Source organism: Scleropages formosus, chromosome 24 (assembly GCF_900964775.1).
Source record: "Scleropages formosus chromosome 24, fSclFor1.1, whole genome shotgun sequence".
NCBI lineage: Eukaryota > Metazoa > Chordata > Actinopteri > Osteoglossiformes > Osteoglossidae > Scleropages > Scleropages formosus.
The window spans coordinates 17,856,681-17,874,059 of record NC_041829.1 but is presented as its reverse complement, the minus strand read 5'-3'; the positions used below and the strand labels follow the sequence as shown (position 1 = coordinate 17,874,059).

At 45.6% G+C, this 17,379-nt stretch overlaps 1 protein-coding gene across 1 annotated transcript in view; it reads right to left on the bottom strand.

The window, feature by feature from the left end:
* The window catches only part of pcdh15b (protocadherin-related 15b), a 153,460-nt gene that overhangs the window by 110,177 nt on the left and 25,904 nt on the right, over nt 1-17,379 (bottom strand). The window contains exons 3-4 of the mRNA XM_029248851.1: nt 14,751-14,765; nt 14,419-14,484 (exon numbers count right to left, since the gene is read on the bottom strand). Coding sequence (XP_029104684.1) covers nt 14,419-14,484; nt 14,751-14,765 — 81 coding nt within the window. The remainder of the gene's footprint in view (nt 1-14,418; nt 14,485-14,750; nt 14,766-17,379) is intronic.

Here is a 17,379-nt window from a genome sequence, read left to right as displayed (position 1 = left end):
GGTACGTGGGGAACCGGTGCCGCCTCATGCTCTCCGATTTCATACATTTACATTTATTCATTGAGCCGACGTTTTTCTCCAAAGCGACTTACACTCCTAAGGTTACAATTATTTACCCATTTATACAGCTGGGTAATTTTACTGGAGCAATTTAGGGTAAGTACCTTACTCAAGGGTACTACAGCCGGAGGTGGGGATCAAACCTGCGACCTTTGGATCCAAAGGCAGTAGCTCTAACCACAACAATACGTACATCACACAATATGTACAGCACATCCAAAAACCAAAATTTCTCTATATTTTAAACCCAATGGCACACATAGTATTTGTGCTTTATTTTGTATTTTTTTTTTTTTTAAAGTGCTGACTCTTTGCACAGTTCCACAGAATCATGGGCCCATCATCTGAGAGGCAGAAGAAGGGTGAGATTGTATACCGGCAGCGTACAGCCTACTTGTACCTCTCAGAGGACTGTTGTGGGAGGAAAACAAGTCTCTCCGGCACAGTGATCTCCGAGATCTGTGGAGCGCCCATGGCAGATCTCGAGGCTCACTCAAGGAGTCGCGGTAACCTCCCAGTCGCCGTGGGCATGACAGCTGCCCCGTCACTCTTAGCCGGCAGCAATTCTACCACTCCGGCGAACTCGGAGAGTTCCCAGCGTTTGGCTCTCGGTTCCCCATTACACCCAGTTACGTCATGTGCGGCGCAACGGTTCGGTCTGCACGTTACACCCCCTCGGCGAGAAACCCATGCAGCCCTGGACAGATGGAACCAGAACTGAGGAGGACCGCCCGGGGTCTTCGCTTCCATCAGCCGCGCTCGGCTGAAGTTTTGCAGAAGGTCAAATGAGCATGTCATTTAACTGGATTGTGAGCGATACAACTTCATCAACACCCAGGCGGCACGCAAATGCCGCCTAATACGCAAAATGCGGCAACCGAACACGGCGGACCTCCGCAAATCCATCCGCTGCATTTCTGATCATCTGATTCCTACAGGACTTCACAGGGGGAAAACTGTCACCAGATGGTTGCTCAACGATGAATTCTAATTCGAACTTCTACCGTCAATCGTTCCTGAACGACCGAGGTACGGTCCCATTGCAGCCCTGGAGGATAGCGTACGTACACTTGAACGCAACACTTGAGGTCGGGCCTCATTTTATGAACCCTGAAGATAACAACGAACCACTTTCCATGCCTCCTTTCACATAACATTCTTCTCCCCCACACCTACAGTGGGTTTCCATCCCTGCGTTAACGATCAAGCCAAACCGGTGATTTTTTTTTTTTATAGGAAGCGAAAAGTCTGCATATGCTTCAACGGACGGGTTTCACCGTCTAATTACAAATGTCACAAACATTCCACGCTTTACAGTTTATACTACCTTCATCCCTCGCAACACTCGGAAACACGGTTACAATTTAAATACGGAAATATTTTCACAGACGCAAGCGGGTAAAATTTCATTATGCATACCGTAAGAAAAATTATGGAAAGCGGTGACAAATGTGTGAAGGACTCAGGAAGTTTTTCCAAGCACACAAAATCGATCGTCCAACGTACAGGATGTTTATACTAGAACCATAGGTTATACTAGAAACCATATTTTCGACAATTCCCTTTGCTGCAGCGTGACATCGGATGTTTGTGAATGCTTGTGTAATGTTAATAGCCCTCTTACTTTGCTGATTATTTTAATTAGTAGTCCCTTACCATGCAGATGGGCAACCTCTGTGATGAAGATTGCAAATGTTTTGATTCACAAATTATCGCAATTAAGGAGGCATTGCCTTCCACGCTGGCCTTTGTTTACCTCGCGACAATTCAAAAGGAGTTCATTCCAGACACAAAACATCTGCAAAGCATTTGGGCTATGTAAGCAAAATTTCAATATTCTGAATTTAGATGACTGTATTCATGGTGCTCTGGTTTCCTCCCACAGTCCAAAGAGATGTGTTACAAGTGACGCGGCGGCTCGAAATTGTTACAGACTGGCATCCCACACGGGCTGTGCTCGGGCTCGCACTCTGTTTGTTGGATGCATTCTGGTATCGCCATAACCCTCCACTGCACAAGAATTGATTAGGTATGGATGGCTGGATGGATGGAGGCATTAAATAAATAAATAAATATTAAATCTTATTCAGGGTATGCTGTAGAGCTGCAAGCCAGCGAAGTCAAGATGGCAAATACAGCTATACGCAGTATAGGGAACTTGCTATATCCTTTTTTTAAAATCAATGTATTTTCTCATCTCAAGATCTCAACTGGTCCACAAATACATGGCTGCTCTTCTTCGTGATGTCAAACACCATTAACATACTGTATATATCACACATCACCTGTTTCCACTGTGGTGCAAAGAACATCCTTCCTGCGTTTAACCCCTAAAGCTATGTACAGAACTACAGCGGCAAACTTCGCTCCTGAAGAACTGGAACACGTGAGGCACGACTTCGTAGGGATGCTGCGGTATGTTGTGTCACAAACCAGCCATTCCAGCGTCTTTGGCCTCCTCTGTCCAACACCACTCACTAGGCTGTTGACTTTTATATGGAACATAGAAGGGGGGGGGGAGAAATCTGAGATGCGACATTGCAAACCTTAATCCCAGTGACGGCTCAAATCAAAGGTCTAACACTTTCCGAAGACATCTAATCACAGGGGTGGTGCCGGTGGGGCGGGGATGGGATGGCATGGCGGGGGGACAATGACCTTGTTTATTCCACATTTTGATTAGGACCGCATCTAATTCCATTTCCACTTTTTATCTGATTTCTGGAATTTAATATTTGATTTGATTACAGGGAAAATATCATGCCTGAATTAGAATGCAGAAGGTCTGCACAGATGGCCCTGGCATCATAATACACATTCAGCTGAAATGTTTCTGTTTAAAAAAAGTCTCCTCTAACAGGACTGGCCTCCGAGAGGTGTGGATAACCTTTGTAAATGAAAAAAATCCATATATTTACAAGCTTCACAACGGGATGTAGGTTGCATAGAAACTCGGTATGTGCGGCTCTTGCGCGTTATCGGTGTTCGAGTGGGTTTCCTCCGGGTGCTCTGGTTTCGTTCCGCAGTCCAACTCTTTTTGAATGTGTGCCCATCCTGTCCAGGGTATACCCTGGGCACAACCTGTCTCACACCCTATTCTTCCACAATAGGCTTCGGACTGCTGTGAACTGTCTTAGGTTGTCTAACGGGTTTCTGGACTGACTCACCTGTAACCAAGTTATTACTGATACTGAGTGGCTGAGGGACCTTATGGAACAGAGTGCTTAGACACACCGCTGTACCCAAAGACGACCTGATTTAGCGGTGGCATTATTATTAACAGATGTATTCAATTATTTATACAGCTGGGTACATTTTGCTGCATCAGTTCACGGTAGTACCTTGATCAAGGGCATTACAGCAAGAGCACGATTCAAACCAGGGTCCTTTCCACGGAACGTGATGGACTACCTGGCACGACGAGCTGGACCCCGAATCAAAACAACGTAATGACCATTAAAGAATGCATTGCAAGTCGTCCTTTAATTACTCAGGTCGCTACCTCTTTCAGCATCGGTGTTGACAGCTTTCATTACCTTTTGGCATGAGTGTGGGAAGGGTGTGAAGCTGCACGTCCCAGCGAGAGCTGGCTAACCCCCTCGAACCCGACTCGGGAACGCCGCCAAGCTCCGCGACCCGTTTGTCGCACCCCGCTGCTGCTTGGGGGGGCAAGCCAGCGCACCGCACCCGCACTTTGACGTGCCCTCTCGACCGCTTCACGGGGGTGCGGTCCAAAAGTTTTAGCGACCCTTCAACGTGATGCAGCGTTACAGCTGTTTATGCATGCCGACACAGAGTGCCGCGATCAATCACACACACACACACACGCGGAAGGCAGAGGTCAAAATCGAGAAGGCTGAGGTCAAACTAGAGCAACGTTTCAATTAAAAAAAACCCCACTTTTTGACGGCCAAACTGTATTATATATTAAGCGAAAGGTTGAATTTTGAACTTCACTCATCCATCACCTACAATTCCCTGCTACAATTATAAACTGAGGTCTTTCCCCCCGTCTCGAAACATCTAACGTTACAGTCTCCGACTTATTACTTTTTTATGAAATAGGTATTTAAATATTTATAAGGTGCCGCACAACAAATAAACGGCCAATAGTGAAAAGACAAAGTAATGCAACTCCTAGCTTTAATTACACATCGAAACAGAGGAACAAATTGGAAACTGTCAAAAGTAGAAAGCATCACTCAACCCATGGTTTAAATATAAATCAAAGGCATGTTTCAAACAATGAAAACAATAAGAATTTTATTGAACTGGCTGCTAGTCAAGGGCTCGACTGTGGAAAAAAGTATTTCTGAACACACTGTGCTCTCTGACCGCAGCTGCACGGTGGACTGCTTTTTATTTTCTAGAAATGCATAGTATGCAGCTGGGCCAGTTATACACCGATTTGTTTTTGGATACGCTTCGGATAGATCCGTAGTATATTAAAGTTAAATGCGTAAGCCAATTTGGCCACGGCCTTCATTTTACAATACATTTTACATGGGTTAATTCTGTAATCCGGTCTGCCGGTTCAATCAGCGGTGGATGAAATTAGGTATTTGTATATTTGCTTGTACTTAATGTCGAATGATGTCAGAGTCGCTGGAACACAAATGCATTTAAACTGGCAGTTTCAGGTGTTTCTGTTCGTATAACCGCCTAACGTGTTACATATTTTTATGCCTTCGAAACACATACAGACTGCAATTTAAATAATTAACGCTATTACATTTGTTACACGTTTGAATAATTCATGAAACTGCCTCAAGAAAGCATTATCACACTAACTGCAACATTTAAACTATAACACGATCATATAAAGTAGTGCATATTCATTTAGATCAAATTAAACTACCAAACTTGTTTAAAGAAATAATTCATACATTTTTGATTTGCCTATATAGTAAAATACTTTTCTATGTATACCATACTATATAATTCACACTTTTTACAAGGTATCACTTTGACCAGGGTCCTTTACCGAAACTGCTCTAGTGAAAACATCCAGGCAAATTAAAGGGTAAAAAAAATTCGTTCACTTTGGATGCAAGTTCGACTAAGCAACGCAATTATAATCAAGCATCGGTCACGCGAGCGGATAAACGGAACGAAATCTGACTTTTACGGAGGAGAGCTCCGTCTCCCGGCATCTCGTACCCGACGCGGAGACGGCACGGTGCTCCGATTAGTCTCCAAACCTCGGCGATAACCGGCCCCATCAGGTCCACCCTCCGCACCCTCATAAGGCGGCAAACCATTTTTCAATTTTGGACTTACTATGGAACCGCAACCTCCGACCTTTCATTTATTTTATTCTTCTGTAAAAACCCGCCCCACCTCCACCCAAAAAAAAACTGCACCACTGCGTAAGCAAAATTGAAAAAACTTTTGTGCTTGCACTTTTGAGAGTTATGCAACAATATCGAAAGACGCATACGAACGATTTTATTTTCTCCGCCGTCGCAAAGAGGCGAGCCAAATGTCAAGAAATGCGTATTGGTAACTTGATTAGTGATGTTTTCCAGTTCGTTCCACCTCACGCCACTTTCATTTTCCACACTCAGCTTCAGGACTGCGGCTCTGTCAAGGGTACAACAGTACGGCTCCTCCCCGCATCCGTACCTGTAACCTCTGCAATGCTACCTGCTGTATGTACGTGTAACCTGGAAACGTCATGTCACTAAGTCAGGTTAACCTAGTTTATGGGATCAGCTAAGTAGCAGGACAGGTTTTTTTTTTTTTTTTTTTTTTTTTGTAGATAAACTCAATTTGGAAAGACCAAGGTCAGCTGGCAACGAGGCCACGTCCACGAGACCACGTCCACGGGCTCTCGGTCACTCCATCACTCACTCCTTCAGGTTCGGCTAGTTCGGCACTCCTAAAAAGGCAGCGGTTAGGGTTGCACACCATGAACAATGGGAGATAAAACAAACGGGGAAGCTGGTAGTGTACTGCTTAGAGCTGCTGCCTTTGGACCCAAAGGTCGCACGTTTGATCCCCACCTCCAGCTGTAGTACCCTTGAGCAAGGTACGTATCCTAAATTGCTCCAGTAAAATAACCCATTACCCAGAAAGGCATAAATAATTAAGTGGCTTAACACTGTTGGCCACTTTGGAGAAAAGCACCGGCTAAATAAATACATGTAAAAGCCTTAAAATGACCCCAAAATTTCACATATCGAACCACCGCTACAGCAGACGTTCCTTCGGTTTTCCAAACGTATGTGGTATGAGCACCGTGAGGGAGGCAGCAAGGAAAGACACGCCGATCACAGGTCGAATTACCAGCGGGGCTCAAACGCAACCATTCAATGCGGAAGCGGTCCGGACGAAACGCCGCGTGATCAAAGCGCCAAACGTTAGACGCCAACTTGCTCGTTCGCCTCGACAAACCACCAAATCCTGAAGGAGCGCTGTTGAGACCGAGCGTGTCCCAGCCAACATTAGGGATATGAATTATTTTTCTCAGCTTTAATACACCAAAACAAAGCTGAGGTTTAATTAAATTTTAATTTCCGAAAAAATTACTCCCCAACCCCGAGCTCTTTGCTTGGAACAAAGCTCCGAACCGCAGCCTGAACGTCGAATCCGATGTCTGCTCTAATTTATCAGCGCGCTCAGCCGGCTGCCGCGCCGAACGATGCCACACATTCAACACGGGGGTCTGACGCGCTGTCTGATCACACGGCAGCAAAGTAGCTTCGCAGCGTTGTATCCCCCTCATCAGTTTGCCCCCTCGGAGCAGAAATCAACACCTGTCATTTCACTATTACGCCTTCGAGGTACGTCAGCTGGTGGCGTAGCGGTTGCAGCGATTGCCTTGGGATCAATGGTTGCAGGTTCAAATCCCACTTCCAGCTGCGGTACCCTTGAGCAAGGTACTTACCCTCAATCGCTCCAGTAAAATTAATTACCACGCTATATAAAGGGTAAATCACTGTAAGTAGCTTAACATTGTACCTCGCTTTGGAGAAAGGTGTCAGCTAAATGTATGACCTCATGTTTAACATGTAACACCCACTAGTATTTAGTGAGTGCAACAGGTGGGGAAATGGTTAGAGCCACTGGAGAGGGGACAGGTCGCAGGTTTGAGTCCCACCTCCTGCTGCAGCGGTACCCTTGAGCGAGGTGCTTACCCTCAATTGCGCCATTAAAAGTACCCTGCCATACAAACGGGTACAATATTGTAAATCCCAGAGGAGACTGATAGACGCGCAGCATCAGCAGGGAATAGGAGCGGCACGTTACCGCGTCCCCAAGCGCCTCGTTTAAAAACGACGCTCCCGCCCGCCGTTAGCGGAGGTGGCGAGACGCCGGCAATAACGCTACGAGCTCGACCGGCGAAAGAACAACAACGCTTTAATCCGCAGAACTTTTTGATCAAAACACATTTCACTGAGCCTGGCATGGTTTTACAAGCACGTAAATCCCTCTCTTAATCCCAGCTACATAAAGGGAGGAGAGGCAAGCGGTGCCAGCGAACCGGGCGCCGTGGAGCTGCTGGACGGAGGGACCAGATTCGCCCGGCGATGACGTCCACGCGACAGCAGGTGCGGCGGCTCCGCGCACGAGCGGTACGCGGGCGCCACGGGTGCCGCTCACCTGGGACGCCCCCGCCGTAATCTGCGTGAGCGGCAGGTGCGAGGCACTAATCCACTGCTTTTATCCGCTCCTGAATGACAAATTTGCCTTTTTATTACTGCCAGCAGGATCGCGCCCATTGTTTCTCAGGCACGGCTCTCCGCTGATTGTGCCCCGCGAAGGAGCGTTTCCAACGCGCGCGCAGGCCGTTCGGAGGAATTAGCGCGGCGTCTGGGACCCGTCGCCGCGCCAGAACGATGGCCAGCCCTTTCAAATTAACAAGCAGGCGTTTCATAATACCGCGTTCGGCGGGATTTCAGAATCATAAAGCAATTAGGCAAGAATTAGGAGCAGGCGCCACTTCATTTCACGAAAACCATTTGAAAGAATAATTACTGGTACAACGGCCTGATGAGAAACAGCCAGCGAGGGCAGACGGTGCGGAACTTCCTCCGCGGACCACGTCGGCTCTCTGATGCGGCGGATTCTCGACAAAAGCGAAACCGAAAATGCATGAAAGCAGTGAGAAAAAGACAAGGCTACGAGTAGAGGAGGTAGATAACAAGGTACGTAAGGGAATCTGCTCAAATTACAGTTTTTTTTTTTTTTTTTTTTTAATTTAATGGAATCGCTGTAAAATTAGACTCAAAATAATATCCTAAATGTATGGCCATGGTGGTGCGTATCCTGTGCTGGAAGAATAAGGCAGGGGAATTAGGCACACTAAGGACAATTCACATTTACCAGTTCACCTGAAATGCATGCCTTTGGACTATGACTGGAAACCAGAGCACCCAGAGGAAACACACAGCTCGAGCTGGACTGAAAGCCTCATCTGAACGAGGCACCAGTGCTACCTGCTGAGCCCGCGCACAGTCCGCATACAGAACATCTTTATAAAATGATACAATATCCAAAAGACGTCGTGCAAAATTTGCGTCCCGTCTCGCTGAACCGCTGAAGCCGCGTCTCCCGCATGACGAGCTACACCGACTCCAGGAGAGCAAAGAAGATGAGAGATTAAACGCGGCAGGTGCAAGTGGGAAAAGCAGCGTGATAAACATCAAGCAGGACGGTGAAAGAGGAAGTCAGACAAGCAAACCGGGGTCACCCACCTGCATGCGATCACGGCCGAGGTACGAGGGATCGCGTTCCCGATAGCGGCTGCGGCTTACGCTTCGTGCATCTCCACCATTCCGGCCGCTGGATCGATAGTCAAGACCGTTTCCTCGCAACCGATCGCATTTCAATAAAAAGTAGCCCCTGTCCTCCCTGCGGCCAATACCTTCATCGCCTTTGCCTTCCATGCTACGGTGGACAATCAAGGTCACCTTCAGGCACGGTCCCGGGGTATCGCTTGGAAGCTTGCGTCTCCTCCGGCTGCTCCCCGGGGCTCCGAGGAAAGCGCGAGGAAAGGCCGACGCAAAATCCACAGCCACTGCGAACCCGCGACCTTCCATCACTTCCCGTTACAATTGAATTCCACTGTCCGCACCTGGTGCTCACCGTCCCGCGTTGCGGGGATAAACGGGAGAGCGAAGGCTCACTAGGAGTATGTTAACATAGCAATAATTACTGGGCGATGCTGTTGTGGCCTTTTTAAAGAGGAGCCGCTGAACGCAGGACTGGAAGAGCAATTTAAATGTCTTTTATGGGGTCCTGTTTTCCCATAACTCCCTGCTTTATGTGCCTTGGCAACACACATAAAATTGACCCTTTTTAATAGAAGATTCACGACTGATTTTATTCATTTATCCTGAAACATCCCGTGGCTGCTCAGAAGAGTACAAGTTTTCAGCTGAAAATTTACAGTAAAATCGCGAACGTGCCGAGATAGTTTAAACGGCAAGGAAAACGGTCCAAACTTTACAGCTCAGTTGACTTGTTTTCAACAGACTTGAAACAGAAACACTACCAGATATCCTCTTTCTTGAACTGCCCGGTGGAAGGTGGAACAATGCGGGCCCAAGGAGCGCACAAAAATAAAAAGACGGTACAGCTAGAGTAGAATAGTCTTAAGTGACCATGTACATGTACGTAACTTTTCCTTTTCCTTGAAGGTTGTACCTTATTTTATTAGTCCCAGGAGGGATGTGATGGAGAAGGGGCTTGCTTAAAGGATAGTTATAAGAGTTGCTCATTGTAATTGCTTATGTATACACAATAGATATATACACAAAGTATCTATGCATGCTCATATCATGCTTCTACGGAATTTTACTGTTCTCTCTCTATATTTGTACAGTGGTTATATAGAATATGAAAATATTTTGTATACAGTATATCCAAAATAGATGGGACACCTGGTGGTGGAGTGGTTAGAGCTGCTGCCTTTGGACCCAGCTGTAGAACCCTTGAGCAAGGTACTTACCCTCAACTGCTCCAGTAAAATTACCCAGCCCGATAAATGGCTAAATAATCGTAAGTAACTCGACATTGTAAGTCGCTTTGGAGAAAAGCGTCAGAGAAATTAATAAATGCAAATGTGGAATCAATTAAACATTCAATTTATTTTTATAGAGCGCTCTTCTCACGCAGTGACACAGAGCGCTTTAAAGCCTGTGTTAACACAGGCATAAGGCAAGAAAAACAAATACATCAGATAAAGAATAAAGAAGGCAGTAGACTACTGACTACCATAATATAGTACTTTTATAGAGCTATAAGTTTGCCTACTGGCCACGGAGGAAAGGAACAAAAACTCCCAACCGAAAACCGAGGGAGAAAAAACCCCTGGGGGTCCGAGTGCCAGTGGTTGCCCACCCCTCCTGGGCATTCTAGATTAAGTAACAATTCTAAGCCAGTTTACAATTAATAATGATATTGTCGCTATATGGTAGCTTGAATCCCCAGCTCAGCATGGTGCATCTTGTCCATCGTGGCACTTAGATGGATGTTGGATGTCAAACCCATTGGATCACGTGGGTTAGCAGTACTAAACTCCACCTGAAAGCGTCATCACTGCTCTGAAAGGACATATTTCCTGCTGCTCTAATGCTCTCCTCCATCCTTCCTTGTGAGTACCACTTTCACCAACTGCAGACATGGAACACATTCACAAAAGAAACCTCCTAGAAACTGGAAAGCCCGAAAGGAAGGTGAGGCTTTGGTCAAAATCTGTTCTGGAAGTCTCTTTCTGGAGCTTTTATTTTTTTAATTAAACTAATGGATGCTGTGCGAGCTGCAGCTCTCCAGAGAGCAGCCCATTCTGATGGGTACTAAAGCATTCTGCCATCAAGTGTCATGTTCAAAGGGTAACTGTACAAATTGTTTTCCTGAAGAACATGCTGGTTTCTCTCTAAATTAGGGCTCTCCGTCTTCCTGTGCGGGACAACTCGACGATGCAGAGCGCAAGAACAACACACTTCATTTCACACGCTTCCTCCTCAACTACACACCTGGCAAGCAGAGTAGGCTAGAAAACAGTTCTTTCCCTGAAAAAAAAATGCTCTACGTAATTATTTCACATTAGTTAATTAAATAATTAAATTGCCCATTTTGTCGCGAAAGGGGTCTGGACCACCTTTCGGGGGGGGGGCAATATAAAAACCATAAAATGTAAATCTAGCCAGTGCAGAGGCTGCTTGGAAGTGAGAAGACCTATTATAGGAGCTGATCTCTGGACTAACAAACAGTCCATTATAGGTCATTTCTCTCCCAGACACAAGAAATAACTGTCTCCTCTGTAATCAACTTGTTCGGGGGGGGGGGGAAAGTAAATACTGCACAATGATGTATAATAGCCAAGGACAAGTAAAGCCCCTTGTACACACCGCTTAAGAAAAAGAAAGGTTGTGCGCAAGTCATTCTCACGCAACATTGGTCTAAAGGGACTGGACCTGCTCGTTTCATCCAGAAACAAGCACGCCTTCCTCTTGTGTAGGCTACAAACAACATAGCCACAACGCATTCACCTTGGTCACTTCTAGTAAGGCCAGCAGGGGGGGCAGCGGTTAAGTACACAAACTTGTAACCTGGTACCTGAAGATCTCGGTAGGTACAACAGTTTGAACATCCACCCATCATCAGTAACACTTGTCAGGGTGGTCAGGAGCCTATCCCTGGACGGAGTGAGAGGCAGCGTACACCCTGGTCAATCACAAGGCTCAGTTTCAAAAGCTCCACAAAAACAAGTACGCGCACAGATTTCTAAAACCATAAGACCCCTCGGATTTGCAATAATTACCTGGGTGTGCACCAATTTGATCTCATGTAATCTCAGCCTAACCAAACAAGTTAATGTACCGGTAGAAGAGCTGAGGAGGAACATCCCAAGCATCTACTTAGTAACCTCCCTTATAAAGGCAGCGACATCAAACAGCATGCCGGGAGAATAAATCTGATTATTTGTGATACGCAAAACGGCGGAGAGCATAAACAGAGCACACAGCGAATGGTAATTGCCTCGAATGATAATAAGAGGCCGTCCACTTTACATTCCATGTCGTGCTCCTGTCCACGGCGCTTTATCAGGGAAATGAAAAAAATCGCGACTCGTGGCAGCGGGGACCAATATCCAAGGTAAATGACTAGTTTATCAGGAGAGATCCCCACAAAGCGCTCGCAGTGGGCAGCCGCAGGCTCCGTATCAGGGGCCGCCGCTGCTTTGTTGATGCAAACACATTTCAAAGGCACTCTCATAATTCCGCCACAAGCAAAACAATCGCCCGCTCTCAGAGACAGCATCTCGGCAATGATTAAAAGTACCAAGCTGGCAGGACGCATTACAGTATATCGCATGAATTTTTGCAGGCCGCACCGTCACTCCCTCCCACCTAAAGCAATTACATCCAATGTGTGAATTATGTCTGATTACACGTTGGAAATAAAATAGAACAATGCCCATGAAAGTACCCTAGCGCTGGCGCACCCAACAACACCAGGCTGGCATTCCAAGAGGTACGCTAAAAAAAAATAAAATAAAATAAAATAAATAAGCATTCGAGAAGAAAATGAACAGTCGTGGATCTGCTTCGTATTCCATGTGAAAAGGAAAAGCCCAACAGGATAAGAGGGGACTCATCCGCAAAATAAGCAGCAGCTTTCAGTTTGCGTTGGTTTCACGGAAACGTACAGTGCGGAGAGGGAAAAAAAAAAGCGTCTCCGGTGTCGCACACTTCACCCACTTCGAGGATAGAGGAAAAACGCATAAAAGCGAAAAGCAAAGAGAACAAATGTACCTTTTGAATCCTGATACTCATTAAAGTGTTTTAACCTGTCATGCAGAATTCCTGCAGGGACAACAGCGCAGTTTTGCACCTGTTTAATTACGATCTTTTCCACTCGAAAATCACGGGTGCGGCGACAAGCGCTGCCGGGGAGAAGCGCGAACCCCGGGGAGAGGGATAATTACGAAAATGTGAAGTTTAGAAGGAAGCCCCTTGTTTGTGCTAGGAGACACGGCTGACCTCCGTCCGCACTTGTCAATCGCATCGCTAACGTCGGAGCGTAATTACAGCTACGGACGAGGCGGTCACGCTGGCGCGCGAGCCGTTTCAGTCGGCGGAGGGAAAATATTTATTTCATAACGGGGTCCCTTGCTGTGCACCCATGCTGAACACCATCTGTACCGTGCCAGTCTCGCCCTGCTTGAAGAACCAGGGGGAGATCTCGAAGGAAGAGATACAAAAGCACAAAAACAAGAACTCGTCTCATTAGCGTTGGGTAACCCGAAGTCTACGTTTCCGCCGAAAAGCCTCAGCTCCACCAAGAGAGCACGTTAACGATGGGACCTCCAAGTGCGAAAGAGGATTACAGTCCTGTACGGCTCGATGGAAGCCTTCACTAAGACCTCCGAGGAGTAACGTTGTCTGTAACGGCTCACTAAAGGGACACGAATAAACACCATCGTCTTCCTACTGCAGCTCATCCTCGACTTACGACACGATTCCCTTTCGACAAACTTGATCCAAGTGCAATTTGTCGTTAGCCAAACATCTTTTATACGGTACGAACGACACGAATATAAAAACAATTAATATCTACGACAGGTTTTATACTAGGGCGTTCTTACGCAGTTTCATTGATTTCACACACTACTCGTTAAAATATCGAATAACGGTAACATAAACATTCACATTTTCACACTGCGCTATTAACGTAACTTTTCCACATTTCTAAATCGATTGTCTTCTGCTTTTTCTTTTCAGCACCACTAGAACACTTACTTTCTTGCTTGCCAGCCATTTAAATAAAAAAAAAATAAAAAAAAACTTGAAGGGAATCGCAAACAAATAGTTTTGTAAACAAAATGCCATCACTGCCCGACACCAAAATACCGACCGAGACCCAAACAATAAGAAATAAGGGTGTCGTCATCGTACAGTAGACGGTGCAGTCGTTCGACGTTATGACCGAAGCGATGGGACTCGAAGATAATGTAATAAGGTAAATGGGATGGGCGTGGTCATAAGTGACACACGTTGCGAGTCCAACACCTCCCGCACCATGCGTTAACATTTCATCATGACAACTGAGCAGTCAGTTGTGAAATGAAAGCCAGTAAATGTCTACTAAATTGTGCTGGGCACATAGAAATAAGCAGAAAAATAAAAGAACCTTCCCAGCATTTGAATTAAAAGGAATCTCAGATGAGCTGCAATAGGGAGACTAGTAATAATCCACTGTCTCTTTCCTGCATTTCATCTTTTCAACCTCAGCTACATTTTTCCTGGGAAAATTAAAAATATATTAAAAAAAAAAAAAAAAAAAAAAAAAAAAAAAACCTATATCTGTGCAGCAAGGATTTAAAAAAAAAAAAAAGAGAGTACATACCATTGGGACTTTCCTCATCGATTGCCACAATGGTTGCAGGAGGGCCGGTTCTCGAGAGTTTGCATTCTGGGAGGAAAAAAAAAAGAAAAAGAAATCAAAGTGTTTCTGTGTATTTCACAGTTATTCACACTTTACAAAAGATATTATAGCAGCATTTCATTTATGCCACCCCATCACAAGCAGCACTGAAATAACTTTCTATGAAAGCACTGCAGGCAGCGGGTCTCTTTGTATACGGGCGTCGCGCAGCGAGGGGCAGGGTTAATTTAGCGCTACAGTCAGTTCAAATGAAGAGAATAAAGTGACAAAACAGAGGAGATTTATTGTCTTACCCTCATATTGCCAGTCTGGAATGAAATCAGAGACATCAGAGGGCAAAGGAGGAGGAAGAAAGAAGAAAGGCATGAATTGTTTGTCCATTGAGGATTTGAAGAGTCACGTTGAAAAGATAACAGTAGAAACGGTAAAAAGGGTAACGTGTTCTTAAGGGCAGATTCAGAACAAAAATACGTTTTTCACAACGGCTAAACCTATTAAGGCATTTCGATAAATGGCTTATGTGCAATTATACAGCTTGGTGATTTATTGTGTGTTGCCATTAATTTTAAGCTCCATTTAGACTGTGTACAATTGAAAACTGCTTGTAAATATTAGAGAGCTGCGAAAGCATCATTACTGTACGTGTGTAATGGTCCAAGAGACATTTAATAAAACCATACAGTAGCGTTACCCGGCCAAAAAAAAATAAAAAAATAAGCAAAAAGAGAGCTCATTAACTGTAAGATGTGTACTTGAATAAAACAAATCTGACATGACAGTTTTATCTGAAAGCCTAAGAGATGAAGAAGTGAAAAAAATATTCCAGATCAATAAACAATAGGAAAGCTGAGCATTGTTAGCCAAGTGGAAAATTAAAGAGAGAAGGTTTCACATCGAAATTTAATACATCTTCAGCTGAATTAATTTAAATGCAGACTAAGGCTACGAGAGTCGGCACATGATGTTAAATATATTCAGTTGTTAATTTAGGGCCAGCAGGTAGCATGCTGGTTGCAGGGAGCTGGTGCCTGCAAAGCAGAAGGTCCCCCAAATCAAAGCAGCGCCCCTGGAAAAGGTAAACATCCTGAACTGTAACGTTAAGAAAGCCCTGCTGTACAGCGTCTTACGAACTTAAGGTTGCAAGGCGCCTTCGACAAAGGTGTCTGCCAAGTGAAGGATCGATATAACAACGTACAATACCCTCCCCCAGTTCATCAGGAAAGAAAGCACGTGCTCCGAGCGTCAGCAGAGCCCGAAAGGCAGCCCAGCGACACTTATAATAAAGTTGCCGGGAACACCGATAGGAGTGAAATCGAGGAAATGTAGCGAAGTGTAAGTGCTGCGCGCGCTTGTTACGAAAGGGCGGTTCTTTCATTCCACCACTTCCGCTTCGCTGCCTTAGACACATAAACCTTTAGAGAAAATGAACGGTTCGGATGGATCGGCGTAAATCACGAAAATTCGACACTGTGACTTCATGAATTTCTGCAGCGACACAGATTGGTGGCAATGGGGTGAACAGGACTCCATCTGTGCCTGATTTTTCGAAATTAAAAGGACTGCACTTGATCAAGGACAGGTGGCCTTTGCAACTGTAAGACTACATTGTTAAAAAATAATAATAAATTATTACTACAGAGGGGGTGCGGTGGCGCAGTGGGTTGGACCACGGTCCTGCTTTCCGGTGGGTCTGGGGTTCGAGTCCCGCTTGGGGTGCCTTGTGACGGACTGGCGTCCCATCCTGGGTGTGTCCCCTCCCCCTCCGGCCTTACGCCCCGTGCTGCCGGGTTAGGCTGCGGCTCGCCGCGACCCCGCTTGGGACAAGTAGTTTCGGACAGTGTGTGTGCGTGCGCATATGTGTATTTTATGATGATTATTATTATTATTATTATCATCATCATCAGTAACGATGTTAAGTGGCATTCCAGGGGAAGGGATGGTACTGTGTTCCTTTACTCCGTGCCACTCGGCCCACAGTTGAACGTCGATTACATCATCATTATGTTGTGTCTAAGGCACAAATAAACAAGGCGGCAAACTGCGAATGAATCTGCATTGATTACCCGCCGCGGTCCCTCTGAAATGGGCCGTACATGAATCATTAATTACTGGTGGTCGTCTTGCATTACACGTTACCTAGACCCCTCCTGGTTAGGTGTCTTACTAACGGTGTTTACATAACGACGGTTACCAAAGCCGCCCTGGGTATAGTTCCAATTAAATATGCATGTAAGTTAACCCTTCGTAGCCAACACAACAGTGCACTAAAGTATTCATATCCACCGGGAGCAGCAGGTAGGTAGCAGTTACAGACAATCAAAAGACCCGAGTTGAAACACACGCTCCTGTTATACCCTTCACCATGGTACTCACGCTGAACTGATACATTTACATTTTTTTTTTTTTTTTTTTTTATTTAGCAGACGCTTTTGTCCAAAGCGAATTCCAATGAACTCTGTGTAGCGTTACCAGCCCACATGCCTTATTCACCGTGGTGACTTACACTGCTAGATAGTGGAACTCACACACTATGGGTGAACCTGAACAGCGTGTCTTTGGACTGTGGGAGGAAACCAGAGCGCCCGGAGGAAATCCACGCATATACGTGGAGAACATGCAAACTCCACAGACTGAGTGAGGATCGAACCCACGTCCTCCCGCACCACCAGGCGCTGTGAGACAGCAGCGCTATTCGCTGTACCACCGTGCCGCCCCACAAAAACACTTAATTTACCCAGCTGTGTAAATGGCAACAATATAGTAAGGAGTTTAGAGTATACAGCTAACACTTTAAGAAAGTATCAGCTACATGAAGTAATAATAAAAACAAGTGTACTTCATCATCAGTGTTTTCACAACTGCTTGTCCAGTGTAGGAGATCGCAGAAGCAGAGGGCATTAGGCAGGGTACAACCTGGACGGG